This window comes from Poecilia mexicana, unplaced genomic scaffold (assembly GCF_051168715.1).
Source record: "Poecilia mexicana isolate PSO_F unplaced genomic scaffold, ASM5116871v1 scaffold_9, whole genome shotgun sequence".
Taxonomy (NCBI): Eukaryota; Metazoa; Chordata; class Actinopteri; order Cyprinodontiformes; family Poeciliidae; genus Poecilia; species Poecilia mexicana.
Genome location: NW_028263378.1, coordinates 23015459 through 23034398, shown reverse-complemented (window position 1 = coordinate 23034398; position 18940 = coordinate 23015459). Strand labels below are relative to the sequence as shown.

Genomic DNA, 18940 nt, shown 5'->3' with positions numbered 1-18940 from the left:
TTTTTTGCATTGTGTTTATTTTTGTTAGTTTTGGTTGTGATGCACATTCCCAACAAAAGATGGGAGTCTTTTCTTGATTACGATTCAGTAAATTTCACTTGTTTTTTTCCCCTTCTTTTTATGTTCTTCACTGTTTTGTATTGACTTTTATTACAGTTAAACATCTTCTATGAGCTACATTTATTTTTCTCATTCCTGAAAGCAATTATTCGGTCTGATATAAAAGAAAAGAATTGTCCTTCCATCAAGTGGAAACTTGCCCTGGGGCAACACTCTTCTAGCCAGCTTTCACATCTTTAAATAGACTGCTATTTTAATTCAAAAGCATAACGCAGAGCCCTGAAGGCATGCAGCCTAGATTTAATGCAAGGGTCAAATGTCCTGACAACACTCGAACATATTCATGGTGAGTAAATCAGAGGAGAAGAAGCTCGAGACCAGTGTCACCTGTGGTATTCACTCTGGTGTGTTTGACAGGCTGCTGAGGATTTCTATGGAGTTGTTAAATATCAGTGATATTAAGCTTTTGTGATGTCTTTTTTTTTTTTTTTTTCCCCCCCAGTCAGTTCAATTAAGTAGTTTATAAACAGAAAAGAAAGGGTCACTTTTCCACATCTGAAGTCCAGCCGTCTTGTGAAAGGAAGAAGCGATGTCCTACTCATCCAAGCTTCCCGCTTCCTGGAATGATGAACGACCACGTCGGAAAGTGGAAATCGATCTGAGCTCGCCTGGTTTGGCAGTGTTTGAGTTAGAAAGACTGCTGTTCACAGGCAAAGCCATCATCAGCCATGCTGATGAAGTGTGGCCGAGGCTTTACATCGGGGACCAGTAAGAATCTCGTTTTTTCCTCTTGTTGGGGTAGGGGGGGAATGTTCGCTTGCTTTGAGCTCAGTTTGAATCAAGCGTGCGTGTGAAACGGAAACGGCTCGTAAATCAGTTTTTTAAAAAACGAAAAGGGTAACATAAGAGTTGTCGAGCTGCCTTTCCCGCTGGATACTTACACCGACTCCAGCTGCGGCATGTGAGAGTTTCCGCTGACACCAGGCCACGAAGGCATACCGCAGCTCCAGGCTATTTTCCTTATGCGTGCCTTAGATGGTCTACATTTCAGTCAGTCACTATGTTGCATGCTTAATTCATGTTTCATTGAAAATAACTTTAAAAATACTTTGCATATTCTTTTTGGTGGAAGGTCATGTCAGAAAACTACTTCTGTTTTGAATTTATTAGATTTTTTTGGGTTTTTTTTTTTGGTTTGCTCTCCATTTCATGCAACATGCAAAATTATTCTCTAATACCTCTACCATCTTTCCACATATACAGACTAAAAGTTTTATCCAAGCAAAATGGCTCTAAATCAGATTAAATCCAGAGCATCTTTAAATAAGTTAGATTCTCAGTTAGGTCTTTACTTTGACTAGGCCATTCTAACACATGAATACGGTGTGATCTAAACCCTTCCATTATATCTCCGTCTGTATGTTTAGGAGTTTTTTGCATCCTGCTGGAAGTTGAGCGTTCACTCAGTCTCAACTCTTCTGCTGCCTCCAACAGGTTTTAGCCCCAGTACTGACCTGGATTTAGCTCTGTCTACTAGTATTCCCACAGCATAATGCTGCCACCATCACCATCGATTGCCAAGAAGAAAGTGATTTGTAATGTTTAGTTTTTCATTTCTTCTGGCTGGGTTCCTTTCAGAATCACTGTTATTGGGCATAATTGTGTGCATAAACACATAATTTGAATTTGATGGTTGTTGTTGAGAGAGGCAGGAAATCATAAAGAAATCCACCTTCTTGAAATTTTTTATTTTTTTACTTGTCTGTTTGAAATTTAAATAATAAAACAAAAAATTCACAGGGGTATATTTGGTTTGTTGTCCTTAAATTTAATATGTTGTTTTTGTTTTTTTTCCAGACACTGTGCAGAAAACTTTGCGGATCTGTCCAGGCATCGCTTCACTCATGTCCTGAATGCAGCTCTCAGTAAAAGAAAGGGACAACCAACCGCGTACGAGCAAATGAAGATCACCTACATGGGCATCGAGGCACACGACTCCTGCAACTATGACATGAGCATCAACTTTCAGGAGGCAGCAGACTTCATCCACAGAGGACTAAACACAGGAGGTAAAACGGCAACCACTTGCAAACCATTACCGCCACTTTCAGAAGAAGTTGACTAAATTTCACATCTTTCTTTGATTCTCAGGGAAAGTTCTGGTGCATTGTCACGTGGGAGTCAGTCGCTCTGCCACCCTGGTGCTGGCTTACCTGATGCTGAAGCAGAAGCTCTCTCTTGTGGAGGCTATTTGTGCTGTGAAAGACAATCGGGGTGTGATCCCAAACAGAGGTTTCCTCCGACAGCTCATTAAACTGGACGGGCAGCTCTTTGGCAAACATCATTAAACCACCAGAGACCAAGATCTCAAGAACGTTCAAGCTCCAGCATCTGAAATCAGTTAATTTCTTCTGGTCTGGACTTGATGTGTGCAAGGACGAGATGCTAAAAACTTTAGTTTTTTTCATTGTCTATGGTTTGACGTCTTCGAATTAAAAAAAAAATATATTTTTTGACTTGAACACATCCAAAATGCTCTAAAATCCCAATGTGAAAACTCATGAAGACTTTTTAAGTAATATGTAACAAACCATATATGTAACATAAAGACACACAGTCAATATTTGATCAGAAGGTGAATGCGTTGGCTGATCTAGTCTCTAAATATTTTCTGGAATACAATTTATACTATTTGTATCCATTTTAGAAATGGATACAAGTAATATGTATTTCTAAAATAGGTTAAAAAAATCTTTATATGCCAATATTATCTTCAAATTAAAGGAAAATTTGTTGTACTTCAAGAGGTGCAAATATTTAACCTTTGTGGCTGAATTAATAAAACCAATTAATTTGTCCAACATTAATGTTTTTATTCATAAAACCTATACTGACAAGAGAGCAATTTGAGGCAACTTAGGGTAGATGTCTGGTAGATGAGTGATAAGAAAAATTCAAAAGTTTTTTAATGGAATTAAATTCTAATAGTTTTATTTTTTTAACGGTACTGGTCGAAATAATTGCACAATATTAAATATTTTATTAGGAAAGAAAGCTTGATCAGAAATGAAGCCACTCTGTCATTGGCTGGTGATTTAGTGGTCTTGGTTGTCCATGAACAAAATATCTTTTCTTAACCCACACAGTATTAATGTCCAGAACAGTTTTTTTTATTAAGTGGATTGTATTTTTACTGTGGGGATTTTGTATGCTAGGGTCTTCAAATATTTATCTACATAGAGTATAAAATGTCATTTTCAGTGACTATTTCTGTATCACAACCATTGAACCACTTCATGACAAGCCTCTATAGCACCTTAAACTTTTATAAAATGGTACAAATGTTAGTCATGTTGGAAACTTAACTTGTTCTTGAGCTAGTTAAGTTTTTACATTTAATTAAGGATGTATTGGCACATGATGCTCTCCAAATTAAATCTTGTAAGGACATTTATTTTCGCACTCAAATTGAAGTTATTCCTTGACAATATTGCCACCTGCTGGATGGAATTGCAATTTTGGATGCAAGAAAGTTTAGTGACAAAATATAAGATGAATACTTTGTTAATAATGTGATTGCAATACTGATAAGAGCAATGGTACAAATTAGCTTTTTGTTCACGGCCAGCTTCCATCTCCATTTTCCATCTCAAATCATTTATCTTGGTTTGGACTTATGCAGCAAAGAAAATCTGACAATTGAGCAATGGCAAAATGCAAAGTTACCTTAAATGTTTTGGTTTTTAATCCAGCTTTTTGTCTTCTGGTTAAAAATCATACACATATAAAATAATCCAGAAATGAGCCTAATCCCTTTGTGAAAACCCCTGGAGGTCTATGATCTACAAAAATCCATTTTTGCAGGGCAGTCCAGTTCCAGTCCTCAAGAGCAACACTCCTACAACACAAGCTGCTGAGCGCTCTGCAGAAAACGTCCTATTTATGGGTAGAATTGTAAACCCAAACATCTGATGTTCTGACTAAATAAAATTTCAAAGTGAAGTCTTTCTGCTGTCTTTATGAATGGAACACTTTGTGCCGCAAATAAAACACATTTCAAAGAATGTACTAATTAATTTTTTACAAAGGACAAACTAAAGATTTTTATTGGCTTCTTTAAAACTTAACTGGATTCAGAGCTATGTGTTATAGATTCCATCTTTTCCTCTGTCCTTTAACCTCCTTTTTAATCTGCTGACACACCACAGTGTACACAAACATGTTTTTGTATGACTGATGCCAGGCATACAAATCTTTGCCTGGCACTACAATCTTTGCCTCATTTGGTTATATGCATAAGGTGAACTAATTGTGGCCCCAGCACTTAATTTATACTCAGGGGTTCTGGTTGGGTCCTGAAACGGACCTGGTGGAGCACAGAGTCAAAAATGAATGAACTCCAACACCAGTTTAACTCTGACAGGCCAGTTCAGTCTCCTTCCCCCATAAGAATGGACGTTTCTGTAGCTGAGGGTTGGCTCAGAAGCCCCTGCTTTCAGGCACTGCCTTTCCCACACTGCACACAAACCCTCTCATCTACCACTAGTGAACCCATGGGAAGAGGGACCCATGTCTCACCTATGGGTGAAGGTCTGGCCATCACAGTGCCTGACCTCCAGGTTTGGTTCTGGAGTGGGGTCCCGGTGACGTGTCCTGGCAAGAGAACAGTTTCCATGAATGTAACTCGTAAGGGGTCTTTAGGCTCCTCTGTCCGTTTACCTAGGACCAGTTTGTCATGGGTGACTCTACCAGGGACATGAAGCCCTTCACAACATGGCTGCTGATCAGAGACTTAATCCCTCCACCACAATAAGTGGATAAGTGGGTGCCACATGTGAGATACATCCTGAGATGTTGTTGTGCTTGTGAGGCTAACGATTTATTTTCTTTTCATAGCAAAATCTCTTCCTGCTTTGTTGTGATTGATCATCTACACTGATTTTACACATCCAGATTGGCTCTTATCTCTTAAAGCACTGGGTGACTCACTAGTGGACCGGGCACTTAATGGACAGAGGTTGTGGTTATCGTAGAGGTTGTCTTGGATTTGGGTCCTGGTCTCGACCTGTTTGAGTATCTATCCCTATCCTTCCTCTTTCATGACAAGTTGCTGTTGAGTAAGGGGCCTAAAAAACGCTCAAATGTTGGATGTTATTTGTAGTATGGGGCCCAGCAGATATACCCCAGCTTTTTAATATCATTGAAAGACAACCAAGCTGTGGCTCAAATATAGCTGAGACTTCCTCTGACAACTCATCATACTAAACAGGAAGCTCTTCTGAGATCATAAAACTATGACAATAAAGAAAGAACAAAAGTATCAAGAACAAGCTCAACTATCACAAAACCAGTTCATTTCCTGACTTTGGAGTTACGGAGAAAGAATCTTCCTCCTACCCCCCAGCTTTTAGATGTATGTGTTCCAACAAACCTAAATTAATGCTTGAATTTTCAAATTAGCAGTCTTCCAGCTTTGCAAAGTTCTGGTCACAAGCCATTAAATATACTCAGGTATTGGTGAAGATATTCGTTCAGATGTTTCACTTTGGTAGCCCTTGAGGACTGGAGTTGGGTATCTCAGGTGTAAAGTAACAAAACTAAGTAGTTCCTGGCAAAACTACATCAGTTTTAGAGAAGGTGCCTTTCCCTTACTGACTGCAAAACAGAGTATCAGTAAAACAGAGAAAAGCGGTTGATTATTAAATGTTCATCAGCTTTGAGCAATGAGGGTGGCATTCAGTAAAGAGAGATTGTTGCACACGCCCTGTAGCTAATGAGCATGCTCAGAAAAGAGAATGCAGCCATTTTGACATTGCTGAACTACAGCCCAGCTTTCTGCAGGGAAACAAGTCCAGCTGCTATTATATCTGTTATTCAGAGCTAAAACTTGTAAGTATTGGTTTAATGATTGTGTGGCATGAAAAAAGATGAATGCTGTTTAATTTTCTTTTCTGTTTCCAAGTTAAATGTGTAAAACTTTCAGGTTGTATATGTCATAAAGAAAAAAAATCTGAATTGTGAGTTTTTTAAAAAAAAGACCCGTTGCTTAGATTTTGTGTCACTTCTTTTCAAGCTCAGTTTCCTATAATCAGTATTCGTTGATTGGTGCAGCGCATGTGAGAGATGTCATTACTCCTAAATGGCATGTATGCTGTCCTCTGTCCATAAAATGAACAGCTGTGGTGAGAGTTTTCAGTCAAACAACAATTTAGCAAAGAACCTGCTTGAAAGTTCATCTTAGCTATTTTTTTCCATTTAACTTGACCTGTTTGAAACATCTATGTAGTTGGGACATGTAGAACCCACCATCTTTAAATCGGATGTCTATGATTAGACAAAAGGAGGACACTGAAGCCTCCCGTAGGTGAAGAAACAAAATGGAAACTTGACCTCATTTACTGGCAAATAGCATGTAAACTCGAATAACTGCAGTTTTGACCATCTGTTTCAGATCACCACGATGCCCACAACTGTGGTTCTCTGGTTCTTCTTATCAGTGGTCTGTGCAGCAAGAGGCCATCAACCCATAGAGCAAGCTAAACAAGCCACAGACCTCTCTGCAGACAGCAGTGATGACAAACTCTCACTGGTGACCTCAGCAAACAAAGAGTTTGCCTTCAATCTCTACAGGAAGTTGGTAGCTCATGCTTCCTCTAAAGGCCAAAACATCTTCTTCTCCCCAGTTAGTGTCTCTGCCGCCTTGGCTGCTCTGTCTGTGGGGGCTCGAGGAGAGACCCATCAGCAGCTGTTTTGTACTCTGGGCTTCAACAGCTCCCAGCTAACTCAGTCGGATGTAAATAATGCGTTTCTGAAAATCATTAGAAGTATGGCGTCTAAGATCAGCCAAGGCACCGCTGTGTTTGTTGACAGCCTGTTCACACCAAAGCCTGACTTCCTGCATGTCCTGAAGCAGTGGTATTTTACTGAGGGGTTCAAGGTTGACTTCAGTAACCCTATAGAGGGCGTCAATACCATCAATCAGTGTGTATCCAGAATGACCAGTGGAAAAATAACTCGCTTAGTAGAAAACCTGGACCCAAGCACAGTCCTGTATCTCCTGACCTATGTCTATTTCAAAGGTAAATGTCTTGTAGCAGATTCAGAGTTTTCATTTTTGACTTTTGTTCTTTACCCTGCATGTAACCATGTCTGTTCAAACAGGAATCTGGGCAACTCCATTTGATCCAAAGCTGACTACGCTAGATTTGTTCAGAGTGACGGAAACCGTTGAGGTCTAATGACTAGCACACAGAGCAGCTGAAAGATGCACTCTTCAGTCTCGAGTTGACCAACTAAACGTCTCTTTCAGGTTCCAGTCCCAATGATGAGGATGAAAGCTGATGTGGACACTTATTATGACAAGGCCATTGCTACATCAGTCCTCCATCTGCCCTTCAGCAACTCTTACTCCATGCTGCTGCTGCTACCTGACACCATGGAGACACTGGAGAGCAAGATCAGTCCTGCACATATCACCAGGTGGTTGAAACAGCTGAAACAAAGGTTGGGACAAGTTTTGTTGTTGCACCTATTTGCTTGTGCACTCAGCTCTGTGGTTAATTACCCCCCTTTTTTTCTTTTTCTTTTTTACTTAGGAAGTACAAGATCTCTGTTCCCATGTTCTACATGAAGACCTCCTACAAGCTGAATGATGTGCTGAATGAAATGGGAATGGCAGACATGTTTGAGAATCATGCAAACCTCAGCGGCATTACAGATGGACAGAAACTGGTTGTGTCTGAGGTAAGTAATGGGAACAGAAGAAAACATTCTTCCCTGTCAACTGTTTCTGACTTTTTTTATTGGTTTTTTTGTTTGTGCTATTAGGTTGTACATCAAGCAACGCTGGATGTTGATGAGACTGGGGCTGCTGCTGCCACTGGTGTTGGCATCTCTCTTTTCTCTCTCATTGCCCCGGAATTGAAGTTTAATCGTCCTTTTATAGTGATGATCACTGAGGTGTCTGCAGAAAACATACTTTTTATGGGCAAGATTGTAAATCCAAACATCTAAGTTAGTTGGTTTTTACATTGTGAATAAAAAGAGGTAGTTTTTCTAGTGTCTCCTATGGCTGTATGGAACATTTTGAGCTCCAAATGAAGGGGGGGGACTTAAAATGAACTTCAAAGAAAGCAGTAGACTACTGCTTGCTTTGAAGTGGTGATTTTATTTTCCTCTACTAAAGGATTTACGTCTGGGGTTCAAGGTTTCAAAGCGTAAAACTGACACGTTTTGGAAATCCATTTTGACAAATTCAGACTAGGTTTAAATCTAAAATTCTGCAGTTTAAAGGGTCCCAAAAATATTTTCCACAGAAATTAACTGCTCCCAGTCAACCAATCAGAGCCAAGGGGAGGGTCTTGGCGCACTCAATCATGCTTGTGTACGTGCAAGTTTGCTTCTAAATTCTGAAATGTGTTCAAAATAAAACTTAACCTATGCTCATAGGATGACATTAAACAAGCAGAATATAACTTTAATTAAAAAAAAGTATGTTTACCCCTCTCTAAGATGGGACATCAGGTCTCAAGCTTGGTGTATATTTTCTTGTAAAACAATGAGCCTGTTCTATACGAAGTGCAAGGATTGACGGTAAACTGTTTTAACTACAAATATACTCAGGTTTTCGGTTGACGGCTGCATTTTTGAGTTTTTTTTTTTTTTTTTAAGCTTTGTAAAACCCGAGGCCATGATTGGTCAGTGACTGACTCACTTCTACAGTTCATGTAGAACAAAAGTCTGGACAGAATAAACAATATCAAAGTTCACCCACTCATTGATATAAATAGGCTGTGTCTTCATCCAGCCTGTAGTAGGTTGGACAAACTGAACAGCCAGTAAAGGGTAAGTGCTTCAGTTTTTTACTGAAAAGCTAATCTTAAAAGGTATGTTTGTCCAGAACACTAGAGGATTTTTGTAATGTGCTATTCCTTTTAAAATCCAGATTTACAAAGAAATTGCAGGAAACTGCCACATTTGTGTAGTCATCAGTGTCTTGAATGTGTTAACATATTAAAATATTGGCATTTAACCAGATCTGGCATACAAAACATTAAAATCACTTTAATCAAGGAAACTATATGTATGACATAATGCAGATAAGCTTCAGAAATCATGAAACTCCAACCAGTATAACTAAATGAGTGGGTTTAGAGATTTCACTTTGCTTATGTGCAATAGCAAATATTGTGTAACCCAAAAATAAACATCACTTTTGACCCTTTGTTTCAGTTCACCATGTTGTCTGCACCAGTTGTCCTTTGGATCTTATCGGCATTGGTTTGCGTAGGAAGAAGCCATCATCACATAGGGCATGGAGAGAAAGCCCAAGACACTGCTGCAGACGATGCCAACAACAGAATCTCACTGGTGACCTCAGCAAACAAAGAGTTTGCCTTCCGTCTCTACAGGAAGTTAGCAGGGGATGCTTTCTCCCAAGGCAAAAACATCTTCTTCTCCCCCCTTAGTGTCTCTACTGCCTTGGCTGCTCTGTCTGTGGGGGCACAAGGTGAGACCCATCAGCAGCTGTTTCGTGGTCTGGGCTTCAACAGCTCCCAGCTTGTTCAGACGGATGTAAACCAGGCCTTTCGTACGTTCTTTGCAAACACCTCTCAGGACATTAGGCAAGGCACTGCTATGTTTGTTGGCAGCATCTTCAAGCCAAAGCCTGAGTTCCTAGATGCTCTGAAGCAGTCCTTTTCAGCTGAGGGTTTCAGTGTTGACTTCACCAAAACTACAGAGAGTGCAGATACCATCAATCAGTATGTCTCGGATAAGACTAATGGAAAGATAAACAAGCTGGTTGAAAGCCTGGATCCAGACACGGTCATGTATCTTCTTAGCTACATCTACTTCAAGGGTAAAAGTTCTCTTCTTTCTCTTTCATTGTGGAGAATTTTAATTGGTGGAGTTGTAATTTATAAGATATCTGCTTTCTGCTCAAACAGGAAAATGGGAAACTCCCTTTGATCCTCGAGATACCAGGCAGGATGTGTTCAGAGTGGATGAAAACACTGAGGTTCAAAGTCATACAATCAAGCATGCAGAGCAGATCTGAGTCATCTTGAGTTCAATTTACAACTAAGAAACTCAAACTTTTATTTTCCAGGTTCAAGTTCAGATGATGGAAATGGAAAAAGATGTTAATATTTATCGGGACCAGGCTATCAACACATCGGTTCTTCATCTGCCTTTCAACAACTCCTACTCCATGCTGCTGCTGTTACCGGAAAATATGACAATGCTGGAGAACAATATAAGCCCTGCACATGTCACCAAATGGTTGAAGTGGCTAACGACAAAGTAAAGAGATGCTACATGGGGTTTCACTTCGATTTCTGTCAACTCTCGGTAGATGAGTCCTTTAAAACTGTTCTTCTTTCAGGACGTACATCATCTATGTTCCCAAGTTCTCCATCAAGACCTCCTGTAAGCTGAAGGACGTGCTGACTGAAATGGGAATGGCAGACATGTTTGGGGATCGTGCAGACCTCGGCGGCATTACAGAGGAACAGAAACTGGCTGTGTCTGAGGTAAGAGAGTGGTGCATACGAAAACATTTCCTTGCTTATGCTGTTGACATTTGACCCACTCTGCTTTGATTGTGCTGTAAAGGTTGTGCACCAAGCCACGCTGGACGTAGATGAGACCGGAGCCACAGCTGCGGCAGCGACCGGTATAGGCTTTATACCTCTGTCTTTCCACTACGTCCCAGAGCTGAAGTTCAACCGTCCTTTCATGGTGGTCATCACTGATCGAACTACAGGAAACATGCTTTTTATGGGCAAGATTGTCAACCCAAACATCTGAGAGAAGACTTTTTGTTTAAGGACAGTTTTGTCAGTACTGAATACAAAGAAAAGACTTTCTGTGGTGTCTTGTTCTCATTGCATACACAAGTTATATGTAATAAGACTCCCATTTGTATTTGAAGTTCCTTAATAAATAAAAAAGACAAAGTTGAACAATATCTGATTTCTGAGAATTTAAATAAGAATAACCAGGAAATCCAAATAATTGACCGCTTTCAATAAAATGGTCACAAAAGTGTATGTTTACCTGGATTTGCACAGCAAAACATTTTTCAAACAATGTAAATGTTAAAATTAGTTATAGAGTATTTTGAAGGACTTGACATCCATTCAAGTTTCAATTCCCCAAACAAAACTCCTTGCCATTGCTTTACTAAATCTTTAAAATGTGTGTACTTGCAAAACATTTTTCAAACAATGCAAATGTTAAAATTAGTTATAGAGTATTTTGAAGGACTTAACATCCAGTCAAGTTTCAGTTCCCCAAACAAAACTCCTTGCCATTGCTTTCCTGAATCTTTAAAATGTGTGTACTCCCAGTTGGCTTTATTTAAAAGTTTACATAGTGAGGCCGTGTTCATAAAAAAATAAAAGGATGTAATGTACAGGAAAAATATTGCTGATCTTATTACTGCCACTTTATGTGGAAAGCCCTTTATTGGTAAATTCCAGCTTGTTCTTTCCATTTTAGTGTGATGGAATAAACAGTGCTCTTTGAGATATTGGGATAGTTTTATGATGTAACCCAGCAACTTCTTGACAACAATTTGCCCATTTATATTGCAATGAACTTAGAAATAAGTGAACTTATTTTTACCAGTGAGGTGTCTTAAGACAATTTGGTTGCTCTGGGTTTTATTATAATAGCTGTCTCTATACTCATAAGACACAAAGAAAACTGCGTATCATTCTTCTTTAACAATATAGTTATATTGTATCGTGTGTTGGTCTGTCCCATAGTGCCCATTGCAATACGTTGAAGTTTTTGGTTGGAACATGACAAAATGTGGAATGAATGTCGTAGCAAAGCGTTTTAAATTCAGTTACCATCTGCAGTTCCGGCATCTGACTGTAGGTGGCGGAAGCATGTCATGTAGACGTTGATTTACAGAATCACACGAAGTAGAAAGTAGTCGCGCAGTGATTGGATGGCCGCCGAACTGTTTCAAACATGGCGGAACAACGGGCAGCGGACCCGGACAGTGGAGCATATTATCAGAAAGAAAGAAGGAAATACAGCGCGGAGGAGGAGGCCAAGCTGGAAAGGCAACATTTCTGGAGAATAATAGATGCTTTTAGGTCTTACAGGTACAATAGATATATTTCACAATGTAAAAGGCGAAACAGGAAGCTGCCATTTGTGCCGATATATCGTAATAATGTTGATGTTTTGCTAACAAGAGAACGACAGAGGAACCACACAGCAACCTTTCTACAACACATTGCTTTAGTTTAGTTTATGAACATTTTGTCGTGTTTTTTGGTTTCCCCGCACCAGGTTCCATGTCCATGAGCAGGTCAAGCGGGCTGAGCGTCAGTTTCGGAGTCTGTCACAAAGGCACCAAAGGGTGCTGCCAGGTGTTTTATCCAACCTGGCCCGGGTTAGGCAGTGCGCCGAACACAACCAAGAGATTCTGGACGCCGTCGTTCACAATAGCCTTCACATGTTTGAGAACGTGGAGTATGGAGAGAGAGTAAGTCCCAAATTTAGGGTTTGCAATGTTTCAGCGGAACACGGAGTGACACCTTGCCCAGTGGAGTGGGCGAATTTAGAGAACAGCATAGAACAGATACACTGATGACCGCTCCACAAACAGCCAAAAGATTTTATTATACATACATTTTTTGTAGCTTACATGTCGGGTAGGTTTCGTATAATAACAAGTATACAACACTTGTAATTGTTAATGTTTAAATTAATTAATGATTAACAATTTTCTCTTTGATTACTTGACTTGTGTAGATCATGTAATTGTGGATATTAAGCTCTAAACTATGGTGACCGACAGGTGCAAAAGTGCAGCAAACAGAGAATCGCGAATGCTTTAGCCTCACTCGAGAAGGTTGAGTGTTGGAAAATATTAACTCTGAATTTGCACAAACACATACTGCTTATCGTCCATATCGAACTCGTTATATATCCAATATGCTCTTCCCTTAAAATTTGGTACCGTCCTTTTGCCTGTATTTTGTCAGGAGGATCCGAGAAAGGCACGGCCATCCACTACATTTGACATGGACAAACTGAAGTCCACCATAAAGCAGTTTGTCAGAGACTGGAGTGAAGCAGGCCAGGCTGAGAGGGACTCCTGCTACAAACCAATCATTCAAGAGATCCAGAGGCTCTTCCCAAGTGACCAATAGTAGGAATTTTATCTGCTCACTTTTACATCTACACGCATGTGATTTCAGCAAATGAGCTCTACTGTAAGATGGTTTTAACAGACCATATTTTGAACAAACATGTCAGTGTTTTCTATGTGATGTGTGCTTTTTGTGCATTTTATTATATCAGTGATGTGTCTAAGGTGAGCGTGCTGATCCCCGGTGCTGGGCTTGGTCGACTTGCCTGGGAGATTGCTCGGCTGGGATACTCATGCCAGGGCAACGAATGGAGCTTCTTCATGCTTTTCTCCTCAAACTTTGTTCTCAACAGGTAACACATTGAATGCATCCACTTAAGTTCATTTAAATAAAAGTTAAGTAAGTAATTTTATCGTAACTCCTTTTTTTCCTTTCTCAGCTAAGTCTTAAATTTAAATAACTTTGACCTTTTAAAAGTTCTGAAAAAAATTGTATCATTTAACTTAGTGAAACGCTGATTACTGCTATATCCTCGTTTTACTTACGAGTTTGAACGTGTCTGCTCAGATGTGAGGAGGAGAATTCTCTGACCCTGTATCCCTGGATCCACCAGTTCAGCAACAACAAGAAGTCTTCCGACCAAACACGGCCAATCAGATTCCCCGACGTTAACCCCCAGAGTCTGCCGCTAAACACCGACTTCTCCATGGTAGCGGGGGACTTTGTGGAGGTTTACAGTGAATTGGGTATGCTAAAGCTGACGTGGACTCCGTCAGATTTGTTGTCAAATGTTAAATGGTTAGAACCTTATTCCAGTACAAGATGTAGTTCAGCTGACTCAGTTAAAAGTGTTTTTTTTTTTTTTTTTTTTTTGTAATTTAGTAAAAAATAAGTTAATATGTGCCTAAGTGGTACTTTACATTACCTTGTGACATCATGTGTTCCTCTCAGAGTGCTGGAACTGTGTGGCTACCTGCTTCTTTATTGACACCGCTAATAATGTCTTGGAATATGTGGACACAATCTGGAAGATTCTTAAGCCTGGAGGCGTATGGATCAATCTCGGTGAGTCTGCCTTGTTAAAAGAAAACTTAGCTGTACGAGAGACATTCAAAAACACTAGAATTTACATTTAATAAGCACATTTCTGACATAATTTGAATGAGCAACTGTTCATCTTACACATGATCTTATCAGTATTTCAGATCATTGTGGAAAAATGATCTGAAACACTGATACATAATACATATACAAAAAACCCCCCAAAAAACAGCCAAGTAAGAGATTCATTGTTATCTCTGAGCCACTGTTTTTATTCTGTACATGACAATAAACCTCTTGAATCTTGCTTGGAAGATTTTCAGCATCGACTAAAGAGGACTATAGTTTGCAACAGAAACATATCAAGTGTGTCGTTTTAAAACAATAAGGTTGTTCAGAAACAGTGGACCAACTTTTGGAGTCTACACTAGTGTTCTGTCATATCTCTCTGTTTTTGGTTTCTGTGTTAAAGCTTTTAAGAGCTTTTTAACTTAAGACTCTGTCATTTTCATTTATTTTTAAGGTCCGCTGCTTTATCACTTTGAAAATATAGCCAACGAGCTCTCTATTGAACTTAGCTATGAAGACATCAGGACAGCAATGCTAAAATATGGCTTCATCTTTGAGGTAAATTTGCATTATATGAATGTTATTGCATTTTGTTTGCATTGAAGACAATCATTGTGGTAGAAAAGCAGTTTTATTTCTGTCACAGGTGGAGAAGGAGTCAATGCAGACTACCTACACTGAGAACGAGTGCTCTATGCTGAGATACGTTTACGACTGCGTCTTCTTTGTTGCTCGAAAACCTACACTGCATTTTAACGGTCAAGAAGAAGAAGAAGAAGATTTACAACAAAATTGTCCACCTGCTGCTAAGTCGTCCAGGCGAGAGGGCAGCAACAGGCTAACGTGACAAAAAATTCCTGCAGAAGCTCAACCACCTAGACACAAGCAATGTGGACATGTTTTCATTTTCTCCCTAAATACGCCTTTTTAAATTGCCTCTCTTCAAAGGTGCTTTCAACATTGAGGTTTTTTGGTGAACTCGTGCATCTGAATACAGCTGAACATTTGGATTGTGCTAAGCAGGCATGGGCCGTGAGACCTTAATAGAATGATAGACTGAGTGAAAGAAACCTTGTTTTTAAATAATCGTAATGAACCAAAACCTCAAAACAAAAAAACGCAGCTCACTATCTAATTTATTTTAAACAGCTAAATGTGTGTGTCTTGTAATAGTTGGAGAAGTCTAGTGGCCTCCTTTCAGCCAGCTGACCTGCAGTGGGAGAGCGAGAGAGCTAAACGGTAAAATGACTGACAATTTTAGGAGTTTTTGAAACCAGCTTTTTAAAACCTTGATACTGGTAACTGCTTTGTGGTATCAAACTTCGTGGGACTGCAATATCAGCTTTAAAAAAATGGGTCATCACAGCATTTTTTGATCATGAAGTTATAAGTAATTGAGTTATCAGACGCAAATAGTGTGTTTGTTTTTATTGATTTGTTGTGAACTCCGAACCAGAAGGCGTTCACTTTGTTTGGCTATTAGGTCTCACTCTTAACTTATTTTACTTCACTGCCTTCCCTTGCCACAGTTTGTACGTATTCACGTGTGCCTCTGGAATTGAATTACACATTTTGTAATTTATTTATTTTTTACTTAAATCAACTGCATTTACATCGGTCACCGTTCAGTGTTTAAGCTGTGTAGTTATCATTTTCTTTGAAATAAAGCCAAACGTTTAGAGAAAAAAAAAGCTTTTATAAAAGATTTTATAATTATTACTGCCTTTTTTTTCAACTTCGTTAAAAGGCACGCGGATAAGTTTTGTGCTCACCAAAGGAAGAGGAAAAGCGGTGGGCGGGCTTTAACCAGCAGAGCTCTTCCATGATTGGTCCTTTTGACTGTGGCTGTTGTATGTCACTACCGGTGTTCTTTTTTCTGCACTTGTACTGCACGCATTTGTGTGAAGAAAGCAGATACTACTTTGCTACTTGTTACCGCTGATTCTCTCACAGATCTGACTTGATGGCCAAGAGACGCGCTGAAGAAACTGTGCTACTCGACTCTCCCAGTAAGAGAAGATACTTCCCTCCGATTTACAGTGTTGACATGCAGCTGGAGAGCATGGCTTCAGTGGGAGGTGTGAGTTCCCCATCTCTACTGACTTTATTGGGGAGTCGCTGCAGAAAAAGGCCTCTTTATTTCGACAACGAAGAAGTATATTCTCGTCCAAAGATTTCACCCTCGGACTCAGGAAAGCATGCAAAGAATGTTTTGAAGACTCCATCTTCTGGAAGTTTCCAGGACGGCCGCAGGTCCTGCGCACTTTCAAAAAATAAGCGACCGCGAGAGGACAACGTCGGTTCAGACACCGTTACGGCAACAGATAAAGTAGGTCAACATGGTTTGATTCAGCAATATTTAGCCGATGGACGTTAATCTCTTGAAAGCAAATGATTCTGTAATGAGAGTAAACTGCCACTAGGTGTCGTCATTTGCTCACATTTTTAATATCCCACAAGACTTGAATTTGAATGTGACTTTGTAATTTCATGACGGGTGCATCTCTGTAAATTAGAATAATATTAAAAAAAATCTTGTTAAAAAGATAAACTAGGACATCATACAAAATTAATTGCACCCAGATACATTTAAAGTATTTTCTCTTGATTTTGATAAAACCCAACGCTCAGTTTCTCAAAATAAATAAAATGCATTACAGTAAAAGACCAATAGATGTTTTTTTTAATACGGAAGTGTTATTTTGTGTTTTCACAATAATGGGGAAAACTGACAACAGTTCTCCAGCAGACAGTAATACTCATTGACAAAATATGTTAGCAATGAGTGTTTGTTTACATACTAGTGCTGTATTTATGTGTATTAATAGAAAATTGACACTGCCTGATTGCATCTATTCCAGTCTGCATTGATGCAGTAAATCATTCAAAAGGAGGCCCAAAACAAGCACTAAGTGCATTCATCACTCTTTGTGATGAATCTGCAAGTTTCACTTTTGAATTAAATTAGCAAGAGAAATTAATTTTAATAATTTTCAAGATTAGTCTGTTCAAGTTTTCTTCCATCTTTGCTTTTACAAAATGGTACTCTCGAGGTTTGTCTAGATGCTCACTTGCCTTTTCCCTTTCTTTCAGACAGCTGATGAAGATGGCATTTATAATTCTTTTCAGTACTGGAGGGTCCCCTTACCTGAACTTGACCTTTCACTGCTAGAAGAGCCTAGTGACCATTACCCCAAAAAAGACAAGTCAAAAGAGAATGACACAACTGCAGATGCAATGGAGACCTGAAGATGATGAACACTTGATGTGTTTTATTACCTGAGCAAACTGATCCTGTTAATCCTATAGACATGTCAGATAATAGAGTTAAAGTGGATGTCTTGCTGTAGGATTTCAGTGACTTTCAGATGTTTTGTGAAGGAGCTCTTGGTCATCCTGAAGCTTTATGTTCAATGGGTTTTGTAAGAGCAAGGTGAGGCTGTTCTTCATTTACACCTCTGCCCTTTTTTATCCTGCTACATCTGCCAATTTGCAGCAGAGTCTGTAAAGTAGTAAGTTCGTCAAATGCGAAAAGGAGCTGATTATCATTCAGTACTTCGTATCTACCATACATCAACTCACGCAGCAGAAGAAATGTTTTGTACCGCCTTTGACAACTGATAAGTTTAAGTCATTTTCCAGAATGTGCTTGCAGGGTTCTGTGCAGTCTGGAGGATGATGTCATTTGTTTTTAGTATTCTTTAGATTCAAATACATATATTTAGTCTCACTTTTATTCCTTCTTCCTTTTGTCCTTCCTCTTAGACAATAGTCTCTGCAGGTTCTTTTTTCTAAATACCAGTCACAACAGAAATATCTGCCATAAAGTCATTGTGAAGTTTTGTGCTTATGCTTAGTAATTATCAGAAAACAGATGGTGAACTCTGGAAAGATGTACAATTAAGACATGAACAAGAACCCATGTGATTGTAGTCTGCTGCAAGGAAAATGTGGATCTTGTCCCCAAATAAACATCTCTCAGCAGAGGTCGCTCTGAGTTACTTTGGTTGGATCAAGGAGCAGAATCTGTTATATTTTATAAACCAACTGGTCCATATAGACGTGATGGTAACAATGTCTTCAGTAAAATTTCATATGAGATTTTAACAATTTTTTATCTTCTGGTTGTATTAAGAAAAAAGAAAAGATGTATACATACATGTAAACAAACAGGTTTGCTTAGTTGAGGTTTAAAAAAGTTCTTGCAGGTTGGGATTATTGAAGCCTAATAAAGCGCTTGACTGGCACTGTGCAGCATACAGTAAGCCTACATTACGCCTCACCAACTTGTGGCTGCACAATGATTACCCTACTACTTGCAAAAGAAAGTAGTAGGGTGTTTAGAAGTATTTCTGGTTCTGAAATGTCAGGACTCATCACGCTTGTTAAGGAATTGCTGCAGTTCAGTTGGTAAACTGCGACCTGTTTAGCAAGCTTTTTTAAATAAGCTTCAAGATGATTCTGTAGATTTTAGTTTTGGATATTTCTGCTATTAATATGATACAAAGAAGCAATCTTGTTTTTACCCAGTTATCACATTGAGAGAATCTAAATGACTCACAGCTAAAACGTTCATTGTTAAAGGTTCAGTATTGTATATTTTCCAGACATGTAGAGAAATTTTGTAGCACAATCAAGTGACTATCTCACCTTTA

The 18940-nt window shown here is 39.2% G+C and overlaps 5 protein-coding genes across 5 annotated transcripts; all 5 read left to right on the top strand.

Annotated features, from left to right (window-relative positions):
* Positions 1 to 138: 138 nt before the first annotated feature.
* LOC106933821 (dual specificity protein phosphatase 26-like) lies at positions 139 to 4062 on the top strand. Its single transcript, XM_015013317.2, has 3 exons — positions 139 to 828; positions 1918 to 2129; positions 2212 to 4062. The coding sequence occupies exons 1-3, from the start codon at positions 650 to 652 to the stop codon at positions 2406 to 2408; spliced, it is 588 nt and encodes a 195-aa protein (XP_014868803.2). The 5' UTR covers positions 139 to 649; the 3' UTR covers positions 2409 to 4062.
* Positions 4063 to 5838: 1776 nt separating this feature from the next.
* LOC106933824 (serine protease inhibitor A3K-like) lies at positions 5839 to 8123 on the top strand. The gene is made up of 6 exons (XM_015013320.2): positions 5839 to 5949; positions 6512 to 7139; positions 7222 to 7292; positions 7370 to 7563; positions 7656 to 7803; positions 7888 to 8123. Exons 2-6 carry the CDS (start codon positions 6521 to 6523, stop codon positions 8071 to 8073), a joined length of 1218 nt encoding a protein of 405 aa, XP_014868806.2. The 5' UTR covers positions 5839 to 5949; positions 6512 to 6520; the 3' UTR covers positions 8074 to 8123.
* Positions 8124 to 8853: 730 nt separating this feature from the next.
* Positions 8854 to 11027, top strand: LOC148157719 (serine protease inhibitor A3M-like). The gene is made up of 6 exons (XM_088009000.1): positions 8854 to 8904; positions 9292 to 9919; positions 10008 to 10078; positions 10169 to 10362; positions 10445 to 10592; positions 10675 to 11027. Exons 2-6 carry the CDS (start codon positions 9298 to 9300, stop codon positions 10867 to 10869), a joined length of 1230 nt encoding a protein of 409 aa, XP_087865126.1. The 5' UTR covers positions 8854 to 8904; positions 9292 to 9297; the 3' UTR covers positions 10870 to 11027.
* Positions 11028 to 11989: 962 nt separating this feature from the next.
* Positions 11990 to 15976, top strand: carnmt1 (carnosine N-methyltransferase 1). Its single transcript, XM_015013318.2, has 8 exons — positions 11990 to 12179; positions 12370 to 12565; positions 13068 to 13234; positions 13387 to 13527; positions 13743 to 13921; positions 14127 to 14240; positions 14740 to 14843; positions 14932 to 15976. Exons 1-8 carry the CDS (start codon positions 12043 to 12045, stop codon positions 15130 to 15132), a joined length of 1239 nt encoding a protein of 412 aa, XP_014868804.2. The 5' UTR covers positions 11990 to 12042; the 3' UTR covers positions 15133 to 15976.
* A 115-nt stretch (positions 15977 to 16091) lies between these two features.
* Positions 16092 to 18271, top strand: LOC148157718 (uncharacterized). The gene is made up of 2 exons (XM_088009001.1): positions 16092 to 16614; positions 17379 to 18271. Exons 1-2 carry the CDS (start codon positions 16249 to 16251, stop codon positions 17532 to 17534), a joined length of 522 nt encoding a protein of 173 aa, XP_087865127.1. The 5' UTR covers positions 16092 to 16248; the 3' UTR covers positions 17535 to 18271.
* The last annotated feature ends 669 nt before the right edge of the window (positions 18272 to 18940 follow it).